Raw genomic sequence first — 23,053 nt, forward strand, 5'->3', positions numbered from 1 at the left:
TACATACACAACATTCAATTCAAGCATATAAACATATACAATTTAGTTATACGAACTTACCTCAATAAGTGTTCGTGTACATAAAGTCTACTAATCCAATATTTTCTCCTTTCCTTGTTCTAACTCCATATTCGGTTTATCTAGATCTATATGAGTAAATTCAACATCAATTTAATGTAATTCATACTCAATTTAGTCCAATTTATGCTTTAAGCAAAATTACCAATTTGCCCCTAAACTTTTAATAAATAACGATTTTGTCCCTAGACTTGGAAAATAAAATTCATGCAATTTAATCCTTATTCTAAGCCTAACTGAATTTTTCATGTAATATTTACAGCCCATATGTTTCATAAAAATCAAAATTTTTCCTTGGATTTCTCATTTTTTACAATTTAGTCCTTAAATCAAGTTTTCATCAAAATTCACTTTGTAAAAGTTGTTTATTTATCAACAACCTTTCATTTTCTACCATAAATTTCATAATTTCAGCATATTAATCGATGGTAAAAATTCTATACTTTGATATCGTTTCAAATTGATTCCCAAAATAAACAGATTAAGCTACCCCGATCTCAAAAATATAAAAATTACTAAAAATGGGGCTTGAATACTTACCTAATTTGACCAAGAAAGCTTGCTTTCTCTTTCCTAATGTTTCCATGCAAAATATTTGGGGAAGGTGATGATAAATGATGATATTTTCATCTTTTATTATTTATCACCTTTATTTTTTTTATTCCTCCAATTTTATCCTTTCTTTAATTTTATTTTCCATGGATGAATAATCATCCTTTATGACTAACCATTTTTAATTATCTAATTATCATATAAGGACCTTCAATTTAAATTTCTATAGCTATTTAATCCCTTTAGCTATTAGAACTCAACTTTTTGCACCTTGTGCAATTTAGCCCTTTATCGACTTAAGCATGTAATCGATAAAATTTATTTACGAACACAACATTATTATCATATTATAGACCATAAAATAATATTAAAATAAATTTTCTTTCAGGAATCGAATTTTTGGGTTGTTACAACTATTGTTCCAATTTCTCTAAAAATGGGTTGTTACAACTCTTTCCCCTTTAATGATTTTTGTCCACGAAAATATTACCAGGAAAGAGATTTGGGAACTAGTTTGTCATGGTATCCTCTGGTTCTCAGGTAGCTTCTTTTATTTCTCAGTTTTCTCACTTCACGTGCTAGAATTCTGATCAATTCTTCACTATAGCTTATGTCAAGCTGAATTTCAATATCCATTGGAGGAATAACTGATAATGTATCTGATTAATACCATCCGATAAGCAACACTTCCAACTCTTTCAGTAAATTCATGTAATTCAATAAATTAAGGGACTTAATTTGCCTTTATAGTCAAACTGGAAAACTTTCTTCCATGGCAAATTTTTCGAAACAATTTGTCACCAGCTTGAAACTCTATTTCTTTTCATTTAAAATTCATATAAAATCTCTGACAATCAGAAGCTGCTTTAAACCTATCTCGGATCTCTTCCACATTTTCTTCTATTTCACGAATCATGTTAACTCCATGTATCTTTTCTTAACAAGCTTAGTCCAATAATATGTAGTTTTGACTAACAGCAATTATTTATTTTTCGTTTGCCATCAAATTCTAAAATACAGCATCAAAACATATCTTCAAGAATCAGAATAACACACTCGGACTGACCATCAGTCTGAAAGTGAAATACGATATCAAAAATTTGTAACTGCTTACCCAGAGCTTATAATTTATTCCAAAATCAGGAGGTGAACCATAAACTGTGGATCCCTATCAAATATATTGAAGACTGACATTCTATATAACTTGACAATTTTTAGAAACTTATATCTCACTCAATCTATCAAGTAAATAATTCATTCATACTGAGATAAAATGTATGAACTTTGTCAAACAATTGGTGATTAGCCAAATAACATCTTTCTTTTTCTGAGACAGGGGTAATCCCGATATAAAATTCATAATAACTTTATCTTATTTTCGTTCCAGTATCATCACTAACTGTAACAATTCTAAAAGTATCAGTACCTGATATTCAGCTTTAATCTGCTGACATATTAAACATTTAAACATAATTTCAGAGACATTACATTTCATTTTGGTTTACCAATACATCTTTTTCAATTTATCATACTTCCCGAATGACAGATATATTACCATTGTGAGTTTCGTATAAAATTTTCTGTACAAGCTTTAAATTCTTCAGTACACAGGCTCTATTTCGGAATAATAGACAATCATCATATTCAAATCTGATATCCAGGATTAGTAATTATTTCACCCTATACTCATTTAACTTACATCTCATTATTACTTTTTTAGGCTTCACAGATCTATTGTAGAAACATCAACTTAGCTTCAAGCTCAACTAAAATTATCTTTCATCAGACAATAGCAATCAAGTATTTATTGCTCAAAAAGCAAACAAAGATTTTCTACTTAAAATATCAGCAACTATATTTACTTTTCCTGAATGATAATCAATTACCAAATCAGGGTCTTTCAATAATTCAAACCATCTACTTTGTTTTAGATTCAAATATTTCTATAGCATTGAGTGTTCTAAAGTTTTATGATCAATACATATATGATATTTTCACCATACAAATACTATTACCAAATTCTCAGTGCAAACACAATAATTGTGAATTCAAGATCATATATCAGGTAATTCTTTTCCTGTAGCTTTATCTGGCTGGAATTATAGACCATTACTTTTCCTTTCTTCATCAAAATATAGTCTAATCCATTCAATGAAGTATTACTGTAATAATAAATTCCTTACCGGATTCAGACTGAACAAGAACTGATGATTCAGTCATCAGGGCTTCCAACTGGTTAAAACTTTACTAACATTTATCAGTCCATTCAAATCTTACATCTTTCTGTAATATCCATATCATTGATGTAGCTATCATAGAAAACACTTTCACAAAAATTAAAATGGATATCGAAGCTTTAAATTATTCCGAGGCCACAATCATTAGATAGGTTAAAACCATAATAGTATAGTAGATCTGACGTTTCAACAATATAATTGGAACAATACCTCAACTTCAATAATATTTTTCCAATAGAAGAGGAAAACTGAGAGTGGATCCAATATCAACCAGTGCAATAATACAATTTCTATAATCTGTGATCCATATTACCAAATTCTCATGATCAAGTCAGAATTCATAATAGTAGTAAGTATAATTACCACTGACCAATGAACATCTTTTCAATCAGACCATAAAATAACAAGAAAACCGAGATAACAAAATCCAAATTGCAAAGCTATACTAAATTTATGAGAAGATAATCCATGTTGAATAATAAAAAAGATTGATGACATCTCAAAGAAAGTCCAGAAGAGTAATATTGCACATTCACACTATAAATAGTTATAATAGAGACAGTGTAATTTTCACATTTGCCATTCAGAACTTCAACCAACAAAAGTAGAAAATAGTATCATACGAATCTTATCATCAAGTCTTCTATCACCTATAATGGCTTGGAAAACCAAAGAAAAATAAAGCAATACCACTCATGAATTAATCAAACTTGCAATAATTTCCGTCTATTATCATGTTTAGCCAAACTTTCTATATAACAATTATGGCATCCGAACACGAACAGTTACATATATCTCTGAGAATAACAGTACATATAAAATACCTATATAAAATACCAGAAGAGATTGCTGTAAAATACCCGATTATAATAGCTATATTCAAATATTTTTACAATTTCATCACTAATCCACTAACATATAAAACCATCAATAATCTCACATCATTCAGTTCACTCACGAAGCTTACTTGGAAGAAATTTTCAGTTAACCCATTCTGTAGATACCATATCTGAATAAATCGATTTCTCATAAATAACTTCTTTTTTTAATAATGGCATTGCATATCCCAAATAATTTTCAGAAAAATCTAATATCTCTCTTCAGAACCCATCTTTATTTACTAACCCACTCTCAGTTTTAACTGCTTTATTTATCATTCAGCCACTGAACTCTTCAGTTCCGCACTTTTGAACTAAATCAATATAAATCTTATGAATTTCAATACATATAACTGTACTAATAAGGGGGTGGAGATCGTAAAGCCTCACAATTTAACTTTCAAGTATATAGTCATATAACAAAACATTTTTCATTCTCATGTACTACAAAACATTTATCCGTACCTTTTCAAAATTTGTTTCATCATAAGTAACATTTTACTCATGAGTATCTCTTTCAAAATTAGCTCGATTGGAAAACATCTCTCTCTATTTGTGAAACAATACTCATCAGAGTTGGGAGATATCACACTATCACAGGTTATATAATGGCGTGTATTTCTAAACTTCATATATGCTATGTTCAGTCCAAAAACCGTCTAAACCGTAGCTCTGATACCAATAAATTTAACACTCCTAACCTATATCCATCACTGGAACAGGGTTAGGGAGCATTACTAAAGTTTACAGAATAATTACAGATATTTCACATCATTTACTATTCATGTCTGATACTAATCATATTGCCCCTTGAATAGGCCATCAATGTCCAATATAAACATTAGAATCAAATCGAAACTTAATCGGGATCTCAAAAAAATTTTCATGAAATTTTAAAATTTCTCCTAAATACAGGGCTCACACGCCCGTGTGGCCAAGGGACACGCCCATGGGACTTATGACACGCCTGTACAACAGGCCGTGTCCTACCCGTGTAACTCTCTGACTTACATCACACGGCCAAGTCACATGCCCGTGCGCTAGGCCATGTTACCCACACAGTTGAGACACAAGCCCGTGTCTCTGCTCGTGTACTCAATTCTGAGCATACTGTTTCTAAAATTTACGGTGCAAGGGACAAACGGCTAGACCTCACGCCCGTGTGCTAAGCCGTGTGTCACACACGGTTAAGACACACGCTAGTGTCTACCCATATGGATAAAATAAAGCATTTCTTAGCTTTATTTTTCACCCCTTTTAGCCTTGTACCTACACCAATACTTATACACAATTTATAACATTAACCAACCACATTTTCATACCAAAATTTAAGTCTTATACATGTCAATTTATACTCATATTTATCTAGATACCATGTTCACATTTGTGCATAGTGTATCAAATATGCTAATTTAATTCATTCATACATATCTCATTGTAATTTCTATTAATCAATCATTTCCAAACATATACCATGATATAGTCCTCTATACATAAACACCAAAACATGTTCATAACTAACCATTCCAATAGCTAGTCATTAACAAATATTTACATGTCATTCCTTGGCCAATTTAACCTATACATGCCATTACAATCACAATTATTTTACCTTATATATCAAATTGAGTCGATGGATAGTGTGAGTGATCTCCATCGAGCTTTCAATCCAACGAGCTTTTGATTTACTATAGTACAGGGAAAAATAAAATAAAGTAAGCATATAATGCTTAGTAAGTCTATATAACTTGGTAATTAGCTTACCAACTATTCATATTAAAGATAAACATGTAAATCACAATCAATCATTTGATCCCAAGCCCTGACACATATTCTCATCACCCTTGTTAGTAACTTAATTCATATAAACATCAAGAAACACATATATGAGCTCAACAATATTTGGATTCTCATACACATATGTTTTCCACATCATGTATTCATATAACATATATACAAATTATTTCCATATTTTTCGAGTACATTCTATAATAATTTATCTCGAGTTTTAGTATATTTCATGTCAGAACTTTATTCATTATTCAACTGAAATATTAATAATCACACAGATAATACACTCGAGATGTACAAATCTATTCTCATAGGTAAATGATTTCATCAAACAAATTTCCATGTTCGTATTTCATAATTTCATACTTCCATATTTCATATAACATCATTTTGATGTACTTCAGGCAGATACATGTAAAAACCCATTTCTTTTCATGTCAGGATTTTACCTGTTGAATTATTGAAAATATCGATGGATACTCAGGTAGTACACACAAAGTGTAAAAATCAGTAAATCCGTCAATTCATATTCAGGAATACTCACTAGGGCATTTAATCAGGGAACACACTCTCGAACCACATATCAAATAACAGGATTACCAGTCCAGGCTAAATCCTGTCTCCAACATATGCTCACAAGAGCTTAATTAGGATTACCAATCCAAGCTGAATCCTTTCTGTAACATATGCTCAGAAAAGCTCAATTAGGATTACTAGTCCAGGCTAAATCCTAATTGTAGCATATGCTCGAGAGGGATTATATCAGGATTACCCATCCGAGCTAAATCCTATCTGCAATGAGGTCAATAGGATTACTCGTCCGAGCGAAATCCCATCAGCAATAAATGCAGGACCTCATTCATTTCTAGAAATCACATATCCATCGATTTTTCATTTATTCAAAAGGAATTTGACATTTATTAGGAAATTGTCATGTATGTGATCAATCTCATATATTTATACATTTATACAATTTAAATGTTCACATTCAACTCAAGCATAAAAATAACATTTTTATCATTTATCACTTATCGGGTATTATCATTTATTTCAGGCACTTTCATTTATCGGGCTTTAACGAATATGTGATCATTTCATATATTTATGGCATTTATACAATTTACAGACACAACATTCAATTCAAGCATATAAACATATACAATTTAGTTATACGAACTTACATCAATAAGTGTTCGTGTACATAAAGTCTACTAATCCAACATTTTCTCCTTTCCTCGTTCTAATTCCATATTCGGTTTATCTGGACCTATACGAGTAAATTTAACATCAATTTAATTTAATTCATACTCAATTTAGTCCAATTTACACTTTAAGCAAAATTACCAATTTGCCCCTAAACTTTTAATAAATGATGATTTCGTCCCTAGACTCGGAAAATAAAATTCATGCAATTTAATCCTCGTTCCAAGCCTAACTGAATTTTTCATGTAATATTTACAGCCCATATGTTTCATAACAATAGAATTTTTCCATGGATTTCTCATTTTTTACAATTTAGTCCCTAAATCAAGTTTTCATCAAAATTCACTTTGTAAAAGTTGTTTATTTATCAACAACCTTTCATTTTCTACCATAAATTTCATAATTTCAGCATATTAACCGATGGTAAAAATTATATACTTTGATATCTTTTCAAATTGATCCCCAAAATAAATAGATTAAGCTACCCCAATCTCAAAAATATAAAAATTACTAAAAACGAGGCTTGAATACTTACCTAATTTGACCAAGAAAAGTTGCTTTCTCTTTCCTAATGTTACCATGCAAAATATTTGAGGAAGATGATGATAAATGATGATATTTTTATCTTTTATTATTTATCACCTTTATTTTTTTATTTCTTCCAATTTTATCCTTTCTTTAATTTTATTTTCCATGGATGAATCATCATCCTTAATGACTAACCATTTTTAATTGTCTAATTACCATATAAGGACCTTCAGTTTAAAGTTCTATAGTTATTTAATCCCTTTAGCTATTAGAACTCAACTTTTACACCTTGTGCAATTTGGTCCTTTATCGATTTAAACATGTAATCGATAAAATTTATTTACAAAATTTTCACACAACATTATTATCATATTATAGACCATAAACTAATATTAAAATAAATTTTCTTTCCGGAATCAGATTTGTGGTCCCAAAACCACTGTTCTTAACGAATATGATAAATATTCGTTTTTTTATTTGTTTATTTTTTAACGAATTAAACATGTTTTTAACATAGTGAGTACAAACAAGTCTTAAGATCTCGTTCGCGCTCACGAAGATTACAACATCGCGAGATTAATAGGTTATTCACAGAATCTTTTCATGAATGGTTAAGCCAAATTGTATGCAACTCAACATTTGATTGACAAATAATAATGTTTTCTCATAACATTTACAATTACTCAATTTACTTTTGATTCAATAGGTTTGGAGTGGGAATGTCGTTAATGACGAAGTTAAATGGCTTTCCTAAGGTCCGAATCAAGTAGTAAAAAGATATAGTGGCTTCATCATGAATGGATTCAGATTTCATACCAAATATCGCGAGAGATTGAGGAGAACTCAAAATTGTGGAGTAGTTGTTAATTCTTTAATTACAAGTTACACTAGTGCTAGGGACAGTAATCCTGTCGAGGGAAATATGGAGTATTACGAACTTCTAATCGACATTATTGAGTTGGATAACTATGGAAAATGGAAAGTTGTCTTATTTCGATGTGATTGGGCTGATGCTAATACTGCTCGCGGAATTAAAAATGATCAATTTGGTTTTACAATGGTGAATTTCTCTCGATTAATTCACACTGGAGAACATTTGATGACGAGCCGTATGTATTTTCTTCTCAAGTTAAACAAGTTTTTTACTCGAAAGATCCATTGATGAGGGTTGGTACGTTGTACTCCGAAACATCCCTAGAGACTTGTTTGACATGGGGAATGGAAGTAGAGATGAAATCGTTGAAAGATCAGAAACTTTGCCTTTTCCAGAACAAAACTGAAATGAAAATATCCCTAATACTAGTACACAATTTCAATGGGTTCGTCAGGATGTTGACGAAGATATTTTCGATTTATGATGTAGTAAGATTTTGTGATTTTTTTATATGTAATGTTATAATTTTAACATTGGTCATGTTATATAATTTAACTATTTTATATTTACTATTGTTGTTATTTCTTACTAAAATTTTAACTATTTTATGTGTTGCAGGAAAAATGCCTAGAAGAAGATTAAGAGATCTTAGTATTGTACAGAATACTACAAATTCGGAAGAAGTAAGTACTGAACAGCAGACAGTTGTTGGATCTTCAAGCGTGCCGGAGACACTTGACGAGTCTGTGGAATTTCAAAGTAATGTTAAGTTTATTTTACAAATTGTATTAAATTTTATTACTGATTTATTTTTAAATTTCAATATAGTAATAATATATTATTTTTCAGCTAAAAATGGTGGGACGCGCAGAGGTCGAGGATGTACGCTCCTAACAGATTTATATAACTTAAATTCTGTCGAGCGTGTCCAAGTAACTAGAAATAGCCATGGTCAGCCTGTTGGACAAGAAGCTCGACTTTTAGCAGGCTATTTGGGCAGTATAGCACGAAATGCCAATATGTTGCCCATCAACTACGAATCATGGCATAACATGCCTGATAGCAATAAAAATCAAGCTCTCTCTAATATTAAGGTAACAAAACGTTAATGTAATTTATAATACTTTGGTTTAAGTTTCATTTATATTTAATTCCTAAACTTGTATTTTTTAGGAGAGGTTTGCTTTAAAGGTCTCTGATGCCTATATCAAGAAGGCATTAGGTAAAAAATGGAGAGACCATAAAAGCAGTTTGAAAAAAGAATATTTTAAAAAACCCATAAGCCTCGAAGAAAAATTGCAAAATGTCCCACCGAGAATGTTGAGGTACCAATGGGAAGATGCGGTTCGATTTTGGAATTCGAAGAAAGGAGAGGTATTATGTACTTGCAAACTCTTATAAATTTTTCGGTTTATAGTATTTACTATATACGTAATAATAATTTCATTATGTAGGACCGTGAGCGAGTTGGAACAAGCAGCAGGCAAAAACAAAAATTTACGCACACGGCAGGGTCGAGAAGTTTTGCTTGTGTAGCTCAGGCCGCAGTACTATGGATTTATTAATTCTATCAAGTATTAATGACTTTTTACTATTAAATAATATTTTTACTACTATATTGTAGGAAGCCTCGTCTGGTCAAAAAGTTGGACGCCTTCAGCTTTTTGACATTATGCATAGGAAAAAAGATGGAACTCCGATGACATCTGAGGCTGCAGAAATTATGGTATATTTACTTAATAAATTTGATTCATTATAAATATTTATAATATTTAATTATAATGTTTTAATTCATCGTTTTTATTAGTTTAATTTTAAATAATGCTATGTTGTATTCATTTTTATTGTATATTTTGTTTCTAACTCTTTGACTGATTTATTAGGAGAAACTAAAAGATAAGAAGGCAAAGTATGAAGCGACTGCTTCGATTGATAGTTTTGTTAATTTTGAGGATATTGATAACAGAATTATTAATGAAGTTTTGGGTCCTGAAAGGTATGGTCGGGTTAGATTTCAAGGATCTGGTGTTAACACGACCCAATATTTTGGATCCACCTCGCACCAATACATGCCTTCCAGGAGTAAAAGTCAAGCTGAAGTTCAGAAGCTAAAAGATCAGATAGTTCAGATACAAGTTAGCACAGATGAGCAAATTTCTCAACTTAGAGCGAAGGCAGCAGCGAGGGAGGCGGAGGCAGCAGAGAGGGAGGCGGAGCAGAACAGAAAATACAATGAACTCCAGCTACAGCTTCAGTCTATGATGACTATGTTCCAGCAATTTCAAAATCCGCCATCTTAGACATTTGTTCTCTTGTAACTTTTAACATTATTGTAAGAATATTTTGAATATTCATTTACAATTTATATAATATATTTCTCGTATAATTTTGTATTATTTAAATTTGCGGGTTTTGGTTGGATTTCATAGTATATTTGCTGTTTTTGGTTGAATTTCTTGCAGGAGGGTTGGATATAGGTGCAAAATACATATTGCAAAACTGGGCAAATTAGCGGCGTTTTTTATATAAGCGCCGCTATAAGTCCTGGTCTTTAGCGGCATTTTTTTCAACAAAACGCCGCTAATTTTAGTGGCGTTACATATAGCGACGTTTTTTGCGGCTCTTTGTAAAGCACCACTAAAAGTTTTAGCAACGCTTAAAAATGCCGCTAAAGGCAAAAAAAAAACGCCGCTAAAAGTCTATTTTCCTGTAGTGAGCTCGTGTGAGCAGGCATATTTCACATATTGTGTGAACATTGGTGTAAAGGAAAGGTTACGGTTATATGTAAAGGCACACTATGTATGAGCTTTTCTGAGTATTCGATGTAATTCTAGATGGTTCAATGGATAAGAAAATGAAATGAAATGGAAAGTATTCAAATGGAATGAATCATGATCTTATGAAAAGATTTATGAGCTAAATGATGTAGTTACATATGAAAATCTACATATCTTATGGTTGAATTCATTTGTATCATGAACAAGTGTATGTATAAGTTAATACTAACCTTATGGTATTGGTAATAATTTATGCCTAATCTATGAATTGTATTAATGAAATGGTAAGTTATGTTTAAAGTTTATACGAGCTTACTAAGCACTCGTTGCTTACATAGTTATTTTCCTTTATTTTTTAGATTATCAGAAGCTCGATTAGTTTGAAGCTCGTCGGAGACCTATCTCACTATCCAATAATCATTTCGGTAGATTTGGTGTATTTTGGCCAAGGTTAATAATGGCATGTATAGGATTTTTATAATGTATGTTTTGGTATGTTTAAGCTTTTGAGGTTATGCTGGTTTGGTGCACTTTAGTGCCTTGCCAAGTTATGTCATATTGGTAACTTTTAAATGCTTGTAATTAAGGTTCTTTTGGTATGTTTTGATAGCTTGCAAACGGTTGTGTATGGTAGTTAAGTGAACTAGGTTGTGTGTTTGAGATATGGTCAAATTTCTTTGGTTTGATTCATAATGTTTGATGCAAGTGTGGTGACTTAGGTGATTTAGGATGTGTGAAATGGTATGTTTATGTGTGTTTGAATGATGTTTGAATCCCTTGAATGTGTGCCCAAATGGTTTGAATGGTTAGGTATGAAGTAGACTTGAAATAGCTTGATTTTGGGTAAATTTTTGGGTCCACACAACCTAGGACACAGGCTGTCACATGGTCGTGTGATACACATAGCCTGGAGACACGGTCATGTGTCATTTGTAAAATTTTAATATTTCAAGTCAGTGAGTTACACAGCCTAGCACGCAGCCTGGAACACGACCGTGTGTGGCAACTCAGAGAGTTACACGGCTTACGACATGATTGTATGATCAGTGAGTTACATGGGTGAGGACACGAGCTGAGACACTGCCGTGTGTCCTTTGTTCTAATCTTACACAGCGTAGGCTATGTCACACGGTCGTGTGACCCTTCTTAAATTTTTATAGCTTTTTCTTAAAACTTTTATTTTGTTTCAATTTATTCCCAAATTACTTCTAAGCTATTTTTAGGGCCTTAAAGGCTCGATTTAGAGACAAAATGCATATAATTGAAAGGTTTATAATATGTTTAAGTTATTCAATGTTATGATGTTAAATGTTTTTTGATTGTACGGTAATGCTCCATAACCTTAATCTAGTGACAGAGACGGGTTAGGGGTGTTACACTAGGGACCTTGGGTGAGTACCATTTCATAGTCTTCCCTACTTTGGAATTTGACAAGGAAATAATTGTTCTCAACGTCCATGAGATGGAAAAAGTGCGAAGGTTTCCAAAGATTGAAGATCCGGTTTGAATCATGGAGTACGCTAAATTTCAACCCAACAATTTCATCGCCACCGTGGTCGCCATGTCCCTTACTGGGATCTTCTAAATCCTCTCAAAAAAATTAATCGCAGGGACACCATTAATAGTAGTCCTCGTGATGTCTCCCTCCAAGAATTCAAGATCCTCTTCACAACCAGAAATAAGAGATCCCCTCCCCAGAGCTTTAGCCTATCGTGACTCCACTTGTTTCTCCTTCACAGATAAGTCCATCTTGTTTGCATTTTTAACCTTGCCATCGTTCATTGCTGATTCATTGTAAGGACATAGATCTCGAAAGTGGCCATAACAACCACACGAGAAACAAACAGCCAGGACCGATTCATATTCAACTCGTTGCACTATACCATTAACCAAAATGTAAGGGACTAGTGGTCTATCTAAATTGATAAACACTGTTGTAAACAGGCCAATTTACCCGGCCCATTAAAAACCCAAAATAAAATATAAAATTAATAAATAACCCACAGTCCATTTAACGTCCTTTTCCAAACCAATACCTATTACAATCCCAAAGTAATATTAAAACCCAAATCAGAGTAAGCCCAATAGGCTTATTTCCCCAACAGTTTCGGAAACCCTAATTCACCCCCCTTTTCCTCTTGCGCTGCACCCACGTTCAGCCTCAGCGCCTCAGTATGACAGCCACGCGCGCCTTCGTACGCCTCACGCCAAGCGCCAGCGTATCCTGTACCTGCAAAAGAAAGGACGAACACACAGCGAGAAAGAAACAAAAACAAAGAATATTGTATTTTTTATTTTTTCTATCATTTTATTTCTCCGGCTATATAGCCAATGGATCGGTTCATTGTAGTTTTTTTTTACTCAATATATGCACACTGAAATACAAACATTGAGAAGGTAAAGAAGTTATCAAAAGGTGATTTTCAAGCACCTTACATTTTATTCTTCGAATCCGTTTCACCTTTCTTTCTTTTCATTTTGATTTTTTTTGTATAATGAAACAAAGTAGTCGATTTACCTTGCGAAGAGGCCGCGAACTTCTTCTTTCGCTTCGTTGAAATCGAAGCTGTGAGGGGTCTCAAGGCTGAAAAGCTATCCTTCCAAGGCTCGAACATACCGATCACCGATGGTGATGGCAGATCGACGTTTGGGCAATAGGGGGTTAAGAAAAAGGGGAGGGCTTAACCTTTTTGTTTCGGTTCCTAAGTGACTAATACATTATTAGTTTCAATAATGGAGGCAGAACGACACCGTTTAGGCCGTTTCAGTGGCACTAAAATTGTAACCCTTTTACTGTCTTTGTAGGGGAAGACTGCAGGTCTTTGGATTATGACCCTCGGTGGCATTTGTATTCCAGCCTCATTACTTTTCGGTCGTGATATGATGACCACAGGATAGTTAGCTGTTTGATTCTGCGCCTTTAATTCTCCCTCTGATGCACATTTATCTCCCTCTCCGGGGTTTTTAGCTTCTTCATAAAACTCCATCTCCTTATTATTTATCATGTCCTGCATAAGGGCCCTGAATTCCACACACTTTTGAATTTTATGCCCCACCGTATTGTGAAACTCGCAGTAGGACTTCTTTTCCTCAGATTCTTTTCTTGAATCCAACGCAATCAATCCTCTCTTAACCATCTCCTTCCACACTCGTCTTAATGGGGTCCTGACTTCTGCAACCTCACTTTTGATCCTCTTGTTCTTGCCTTCGCTTATCCTGTTCACTCCTTGGTCGGAATGATTGGGGAGTGGGTTTCCTGCTACATTGAGTACAGCTGGACTGTCAAACCTCACGATCCCCATTTTAATGAGTCTCTCGACTACTTTCTTGAACACAGTGCAGTTTTCGATTGAGTACCCGGTGATTCCCGTGTGGTATTCACATTGGGCGTTTGTGCTATACCATTTGGGATACGGGGGCTGTAGTGGCTTCAGGTAAAAAGGGGACACTACATGAGCGTTGAACAGGTTCTAGTACAGCTCCTTATACGTCATGGGTATAGGGGTGAACTGTGGCCTTTCTGTGTTTTCCCTCGCGTTGGATTCTTGTCTCACGAGGCTATGTTGATTGGAGGTCACCGTCTTTGGCTAATTTACGATAAGTGACTTGGACTGACCCTTGTTGAATGTGCTTGTATTGTTCACTTCATTATCTCATTTCCTCGGGGCCGACTTTCTTTTACTTTCTCCCGCTTCTATCTTTCCACTCCTCATAGCATTTTCAATCATTTCACCGTCACCACTATGTCTGAGAAGCTCTTGGTGGCACTTCCCAACATATGAGTGATAAAATAGGCCTTTAAGGTGTTGATAAAGAGCATCGTCATTTCTTTTTCTAAAAGCGGCGGCTGAACTTGTATGGCCACTTCTCTCCACCTTTGTGCGTACTGTCTGAAACTTTCATTTGACTTCTTCTCCATGTTCTGGAGAGTGATTCTGTCGGGGGTCATGTCCGTCACATGATTGTATTACTTCATAAAGGCCTGAGCCAGGTCCTTCCATGAGTTAATTTTAGCGCCGCTTAATTGGTTATACCACTTAGATGCCGCCCCAATCAGACTATCTTGAAAGCAGTGAATTAATAGCTGGTCGTTGTTAACGTATCCCGTTATTCGCCTGTAAAACATAGTGATGTGAGCTTCAGGGCAGCTCGTTCCATTGTATTTCTCGAATTCGGGCATTTTGAATTTGGGGGGAAGGACCAAATATGGGACCAAACTCAGGTCCTTAGCATCAATTCCTTGATGATTATCTGCGCTTTCCATAGCTCTGAATTTCTCCTCGAGCCATCTACACCATTCTTCCAATTGTTTTGTGGATTTATCCTTGCCTTTTCTTCTTCAGCAACTTTATCCAAATCGGGAATGGGCAGATAGTTCGGGTTGTTGACAAAGTTAGAGCCTGAGCCGTCTTGGAAATTCATCGGTATTGAAGCTCCAGCCTAAACCTATTGGGGCATGATCGTAACAGATGGCCTTGCTAGATTAATCTCAAGCTTCATTGGTACATGTGTCGGAGTGAAGCCAGGGGGTATTGAGGATCTTCGTTAGTTTCCTCAATATTGTTCATGGGGCCCTTTCCCTTATCCGTTCTTCCTATCAGCAGCTGGGATAACTGACTCATCATTTCCCTTTGGGATTCCATCATTTGTTCCTTCATCTCTCGCTGAATCTTGGCTAGCTACTCATGCATCTGAGACTACATTTGTTCCTGCATGTCCTTTTGCATTTGCTTCAATTTCTCAAGTCTTTTATCCATTGACTTTTTCCTTGTACCGTAAGGGTGCGTAGTTGGTTGGTTTTCATTGGTTTCCAGGTTACTGAAATGATTTTTAATTAATTAATTAGAAACCTCTCATGACCTTTAATGCATAATGATATGATGTAATGCAAATGCATGAATGCAAAGGAGGCATCAATTTTTTATTCAATTCCCTTTAGAAAACTTCACTAGAAAATAAAATTATTTTACATAAAGTTGAGTTACAAATAAAACTTTACTCTAATGCTTAAAGTCTTAATTTTCCTAAGCAACGAGGCCAGCTCCTACTCGCAATCTGACTCCAACTCGTATTTCACGCTCAGTGTGTCCGCCTGTACTGCTAAAGTTTGCAAGTAGTCAGCTACCTCCCGAATCTGGGTTATGGCTTCCCCCATAAGGAAATCTCTATTTCTGACTTGGTCTTGCGCATGTTGAAGCTGCTCTTTCCAACGGTCCTCATTTGCCTCGAAAAACTGAATTCGCATCTCACAGTTTTGCAGTGACGCTTCAAATTCTTCTATTTTTCCTTTCATTTCTTCTATCTTGTTCAAGAAATCTTGCTCAAGCTTGCCCTTAATTCCATTGCAGTGTTGCGGTTTCGGTACTGATGAAGAGACTTATCGAGTTCTTCCACTCTAGCCTTTAGTTCACCTCGCTCATTTCTGCTTTCTGACAAACTCTTCTCTAGATCTTCATTTCGTGCCTAAGCTTCTCGGAATTTCCTTTCCCATCGGTCAGCCTTGGTCTTTTCTTCTCGAATTTCATGGCGCCATTGTTCAGAAGTCTTACCTAACCCCGCAGTCCTCATAGACAGGCGCAGCTTCTTATAGTCAATCTTTAAGCTGTCTAGATCTTCTTCAGACTTAGTTTTACCCTTTCTCCGCTTTTCAGCCTCTGACATCTGGACATCAGTGTCTAATCTTAGGTGCATCTTCTTTTCCTCCAATTGTTCGATCTTTTTCCCCAGCTCTGAACTCTTCTTCTTGAAATCTTGCTTTGTAACTTCTAACTCTGGCGGGGAGACTTGTAGTTGTTCCATCATAGGCCGAGTATTCTCCAAGCTTGGCCTAGGAATATTATCATTAACCCTCTCCCTAAACCATCCATCATACTCAGGCGTCACCATAGAACCGATGCCAACCTTTTCATCCAACGAGTTTGCTTCCAAGCATCTGATAGCTCCCGACCTTTCTTCTTATAGTGGGCGCCCTTAAAGGAGAATTCACACTGAACAAGTCCGTAGGTCGTGGGTACAAACTGCCTCGACTTATATTGCCTCAACGCAGGCAATGGAGTACACCCGGTAGCTCCCCAAATTCCTAACAATGGCACCCACTCAAAGTCACCGCATCGATACATGATCTCATCAGGTACCATCCGATAAGCTCTCCACTCTATATACCCCTCCTTGAGGTTTTGGAGGATTTCCATCCACTTCTCCTCTGAGATATCTTCTTTCCTTTGTATGGTTGCCTCCTCTTTTAACGGGGAATAACCTTCGGAAAAGACCCAATAAGAAACATTGTCTACTTTTCAAAAGTGCCCATGAAACCATACCATCAATAATTGTGCACATCCAATAAACCGCCCCTCTCCTGTCTTCCGACACGTGCTCAAGGATCTGAATGTCTCAGCCAATATTGCTGGTACAGGTGTGATTCCCTTCTCAATACGATCGAATAAGTCAATGACTGCCTGTCCACGTGCCTCAAAGCCTTAGGAAAAATTACCAAGCCGTAGATGCTTAAGGCGAAGATATCAACCCTTTTTCTTTCATCTGAATGCGTTAAAATCAAATCTCGCAAGTTCTTTTAAGGGATACATTTACTATCTCCCTTTTGTTGAATCCGAGCAGTGACCCAAGGCTCACTCATCCCTGAAATGCTCATTAATTTCTTCACGAAAGTCTAACCACTAAAAACCCGGGCATAAGTCTTTCTGACCTGAATTTTTGGACACCTGAGCAGAGTAGTGTATTCCTCCATGGTAGGTACCAAATTCACTTCTCCAAGAGTGAAACACTTGTAAGCAGAATTCCAAAACTGCACCATAACTGGGAACAGATGTTTATCCACTCTAATGTCTAGCAAGTAGGATATATCACCATAGCTTTGATAAAACAACTGCTTGGTCCCTTCATCCCAACTAGCCCAAATATCTCTCAACTTTTGCAGCTCATTCTGTGCTACATTGACGCTAGTGAATTCCTGCAACTCTGATATATATCCTTCTACCCGGCTATCCCCTTTTTTTGATTGTAGCTTCTCTGACCATGCACGAACAGCCGCATTATCCTCGACTTTACTAAGAAATTCATTCTCCATGTCAAACTTTCTAACTTAGTAATTGAATACGAATCAACACCTCCTTTAGTATGCAATGTCATGCAAAAAAACAATCAAAATAAAACACAAGTTAGTATCAAATAATAGTGATAAAATGCAAGCACATAAACAATGATTACAACGCATATACGGGTAAATACTAAGGCTGAACGCGGCTCCACCCACGGATAGCTCCTAAGGTTCACTATATGTGGTTCGGTTCTAGAGATAAGGTACTCGAACCAGCAGATTCCTCAATCCTCACCCATTATAGGCTCATATAGATCGAGTTCGGTTCAGGGGGATACATTTCCCTATGATCATGCGGAGATGAAAATCTCACGACATCATAGGTACGGATGTACCCCGGAAGCAATCCACTAGCCCATGCGGAGGTGAAAACCTCACGAAAGTGTAGTTTTATACTCCCACTTAGAAGCTGTGACCACAGCAGTCATGCAATTAAATACAGTGTTATTCTACGAGACCTGAACCGTAATAACCATACAAACAAATGCATTTGAAAGACACATGATTTTTAAAGCAAATTTTCAGTTTTTGACAAAAGGACAGCAAACAATCAATTTTATGGCTCGACTCTCACATCCCCAGTGGAGTCGCCAAGCTGTCGAAACCATCTTTTTTTGTTAATTAATAAAAAAATAGGGAATCGACTTTTTGAAAAATAGAAATGGAGTCACCACCGATCCTTTTGTTTTGGTGTGATCGGATCACCTAAAAATTTAGTTATTTTAATAAAATATTTCTTTTTACTAAAACAGCGATTTTGGTCTTACGAAAATATGAGAAAATGGGTTCGGGAGTCGGTTACGCATGAGGAAGGATTAGCACCCTCATTACGCCCAAAATTGGTACCAAATCGATTAGATACTATCCTTATGTCTAAGATTAAAAAATGTTTTTGAAATGTCTAAGTTTATATGTTGAAAACCGCAAAAGGATGCCCAATTGTTTAGTCCAACGAGAAAATCGAAACCCAGCACAGTAGGGCACGACTCCTTGAATTTCTAAACATTCGACATTGCCTTATTTTAGGATTTGAAGAACATGAGTGAAATTCTAAAGGAATATTCGATTATTTTGAACAAACAGGAGATCGCAACCCAGCACGATAGGGCACGATTCCCCGAATTGCTAAACATCGAACATTACCTTCATTTTAGAGAATTTTTAAAGACATGGGTGAAATTCCAAAGGAATACTCAATTGTTTAGAGCGAATGGGAAATTGAAACCCAGCACGATAGGGCACGATTCCCTAATTTCCAAACATTGAGTATCACTTTCGTTTTGAAGAATTTTTAGAAAACATGGATGAAATTCTAAAGGGACATTCGATTATTTGAGCAAATGAGAAATTGCAACCCAGCACATTAGGGCACGATTCCGCGAATTTCCAAATATCGAACATCGTCTTTGTTTTAAAGAATTTTTAAAAGAATGATTATAAAAATAGCTTAAAACGCGTTAATTCAACTCGAAATAAGATGAAACTAATCATAAAAATTTGAATTTTATAAAACCACATTTCATACACCAAGTGGAAAACAATGATATGGGATAATATATGCATAAAAGTACGAGAATGGAAGAATGAAAATAATGCAATTTATTTAATCAACTAACAAGCACTTAAGCAACTAAGTATAACTAACTTGAAAATATAACTCAACTTCGACCATGCATGGAGAATAATTTACATAACAATATCAAAACAAAAATTATAATAACAATGCATCGCACAAAATAAAATTAAACAATACATGATAGTATGTCATAATAATATACAAAACCTAATATGGTATGATCAATGCAAGATATACGAAATAAGATAAGAATAAAAAAATGTGGTATACAACTAGTTTGAAATAATAATAAACACGTAATGTATAATACATGAATTGATGGATTAAAAAACTAGAGATATATACTTGATTATTAAAATATATAAAGTGGAATGAATATCTTGATCGAACAATATACCAAACATTAAAAAATATTTTTTTTAAATTGACAATTTATATGTAATAAAGGAAATTTTAGATTTATACATAGGATATAAAAATATAATAATAACAAAAATGTACAATGAAATATAATTCTTAAAACATAATAGATTTACAAATCAAGCATATGTATACATAAATAACTTTTTTTTTTAAAATAATTATTTGTAAAAACATAGAAATACATGCAAGCTTAAATTAATTTTATTATAAATTATATGATAGATTTAAGAGCATACCTATATATAAAGAAAACTATATGTGTAAAATACGCGGGTTTAGTGATGTATAGATTAAATACGGGTGTCCAAAAATGTATATACATATAATGATAATAGCTAAAAAAAATATTACATAGGATTATACGATATAATACAAGAATAAGTTTAAAAGAAACCACGTACATAAAATGATATAAGGTTAATAATGTATATATAATAAAATTAACTTTAATATAAAGTGTACGTATATATATATTAATATTTAAACAAAAGGTTATATAAGAATATTAAAATAGCTTAATGCAAAAAGAAATTCAAAGTGATGACTTTACAAAACAAAACAAAATTATGCATGTACAAATATATGTACATAGAAAATAAAATATATAAAAAAAAATACAAAATATTAACATAATAAAAAAACTTCAAAACAATTGTACAAATGAGCAATTAAGAATGGAAGTTATAGACTAAAAGGATTTAATTAGAATCAATCCAAAACCAAAGGGAGAATTTGAAAATAAAGTAATAATAATAAAAGAGACCGATAAGTAAAGCGCGCAAATGCACAGGGGCTCAAACTGGAAATAATCCAGGCCCTAAAATGATGCGTTTAAGCGCTAATTCGATTGCAAATTAGCACGAATTATAAGTCCAAATTGAAAAATGAAACAAAAACAACTGGACGCGATTGACTATACGTGCGAAGGGGGAGGACTTTTCGCGCAATTATCCCCCTCCGCCGAAATACGCGGATCCCAGAGGGTTACAGGGTCGGGTCAAATCGATTTGCCTTAGACGGCACCGTTTTAGTGCCATTGAAACGGCCTAAACGGTGTCGTTCTGCCTCCATTATTAAAACTAAAAAAAACCTAAATCTAATGTCTTAGTCACTTAGGAACCGAAACAAGAAGGTTAAGCCCTCTCCTTTTTCTTAACCCCCTATTGCCCAAACGCCAATCTGCCATCACCATCGGTGATTGGTATGTTCGAGCCTTGGAAGGATAGCTTTTCAGCCTTGAGACCCCTCTCAGCTTCGATTTCAATGGAGTGAAAGAAGAAGTTCGTGGCCTCTTCGCAAGGTAAATCGACTACTTTGTTTCGTTGTACAAAAAAAAATCAAAATGAAAAGAAAGAAAGGTGAAACGGATTCGAAGAATAAAATGTAAGGTGCTTGAAAATCACCTTTTGATAACTTCTTTGCCTTCTCAATGTTTGTATTTCAGTGTGCATATATTGCGTAAAAAAAACTACAATGAACCGATCCATTGGCTTTATAGCCGGAGAAATAAAATGATAGAAAAAATGAAAAATACAATATTCTTTGTTTTTGTTTCTTTCTCGCTGTGTGTTCGTCCTTTATTTTACAGGTACGGGATAGACTGGCGCTTGGCATGAAGCGTACGGAGGCGCATGTGGCTATCGTACGGAGGCGTTGAGGCTGAACGTGGGTGCGGTGCAAGAGGAAAAGGGGGTGACCTAGGGTTTCCGAAACTATTGGGGAAATGGGCCTATTGGGCTTGCTCTGATTTGGGTTTTAATATTAGTTTGGGTTTGTAATAGGTATTAGTTTGTAAAAGGACGTTAAATGGACTGTGGGTTATTTATTTATTTATTTATTTATTTTATATTTTATTTTGGGTTCCCAATGGGCCGGGCAAATTGGCTTGTTTACAACTGCCCCTCTTTACTCATTGTCGTTAACGAGAATAGAGCAAAGACTTCAAAGAGGGCCAATTTTGCCCGATTTCGCGAGATCATGACTTCTTTGGTGCTTCTTTTCTTCAAGTAACTTCAATATGCTTCACTGCAACTTCAGGGAGACTTGGTTCGCGTGTTTTATCCTACTTTACTGCAACTTTAGAGAGATAAGGATTGTGACTTCGATCTGCTCCACTGCAACTTCAGGGAGACAAGATCCTGCAATCTTCGGCCTGTTGCCCTACTACTTAGGCGGTTAAGGCTTGTTTTCTTCGATCTGCTCGCCTGGAGACCAGATTTGTAATCTTTAGCCTACTCTACTACAACTTTAGGGAGATAGGATGCTGGCTTATATCTGCTTCACTGCAACTTCAGGAAGACAAGATCTACCGTCTTCGATCTGCTCCACTGCAACTTCAGGGAAACAAGATCTACAATATTCAGCCTACTCTACTACAACTTTAGGGAGATATGATAATGGCTTAAGCCTGCTTCGCTGCAATCTTCAGGAAGACAAGATTCGTCGTCTTCAATCTGCTTCACTGCAACTTCAAGGAGACTTGATCTGTAGAATCGGTTTCATAGGTCTATGCGTATGTCCCATAATTAGGATGCTGTGATCGAAATGAAACAAATGTTCCTAACTAGATATGGTGCTTATGTCAAATAATTAAGATCCTATGATCAAACTGAATCAAGTGTTCCTAACTAAATGCATGATTATGAATGTAGAAATGCCATGAGCGTAATTCCTTTTTCAAAGCTTAAGGCATCATTGCTCATAGTTCATCAGGGTTCTATCGTTGATGTGCTATCGCGTTTTCTTGCTTAGCCGTTATCTTTGACAGAGAATTTAAAGAAATAGTCACCATTTGGACTATTTTTTTTCCAATGTTTCTAACCTTTGAACCTAGTTAGTCCTGACTAGTGGCCCTGTTTCAGGTCCTTGTACTATTTAGAGTCTTTCTAGAGTAATATGCATAACATCTTTTGTGTGAGTGTTATAAGTCCAAAAATCATGATTTCAACAAAATGCTCGAAAGAAACTATTATAATGGACAAGATGGAATTTTATTGAGCAAAACTCGAAGTGAATACATTAA

General features: G+C 34.8%; 1 protein-coding gene across 1 annotated transcript; it reads left to right on the forward strand.

Moving 5' to 3' along the window:
* The first annotated feature begins 9,743 nt into the window (after nt 1-9,743).
* LOC107905328 (uncharacterized) lies at nt 9,744-10,441 on the forward strand. The gene is made up of 2 exons (XM_016831964.2): nt 9,744-9,867; nt 10,025-10,441. The coding sequence occupies exons 1-2, from the start codon at nt 9,814-9,816 to the stop codon at nt 10,439-10,441; spliced, it is 471 nt and encodes a 156-aa protein (XP_016687453.1). The 5' UTR covers nt 9,744-9,813.
* Nucleotides 10,442-23,053: the final 12,612 nt, after the last annotated feature.

Source organism: Gossypium hirsutum, chromosome A11 (assembly GCF_007990345.1).
Source record: "Gossypium hirsutum isolate 1008001.06 chromosome A11, Gossypium_hirsutum_v2.1, whole genome shotgun sequence".
NCBI classification, from domain to species: Eukaryota; Viridiplantae; Streptophyta; class Magnoliopsida; order Malvales; family Malvaceae; genus Gossypium; species Gossypium hirsutum.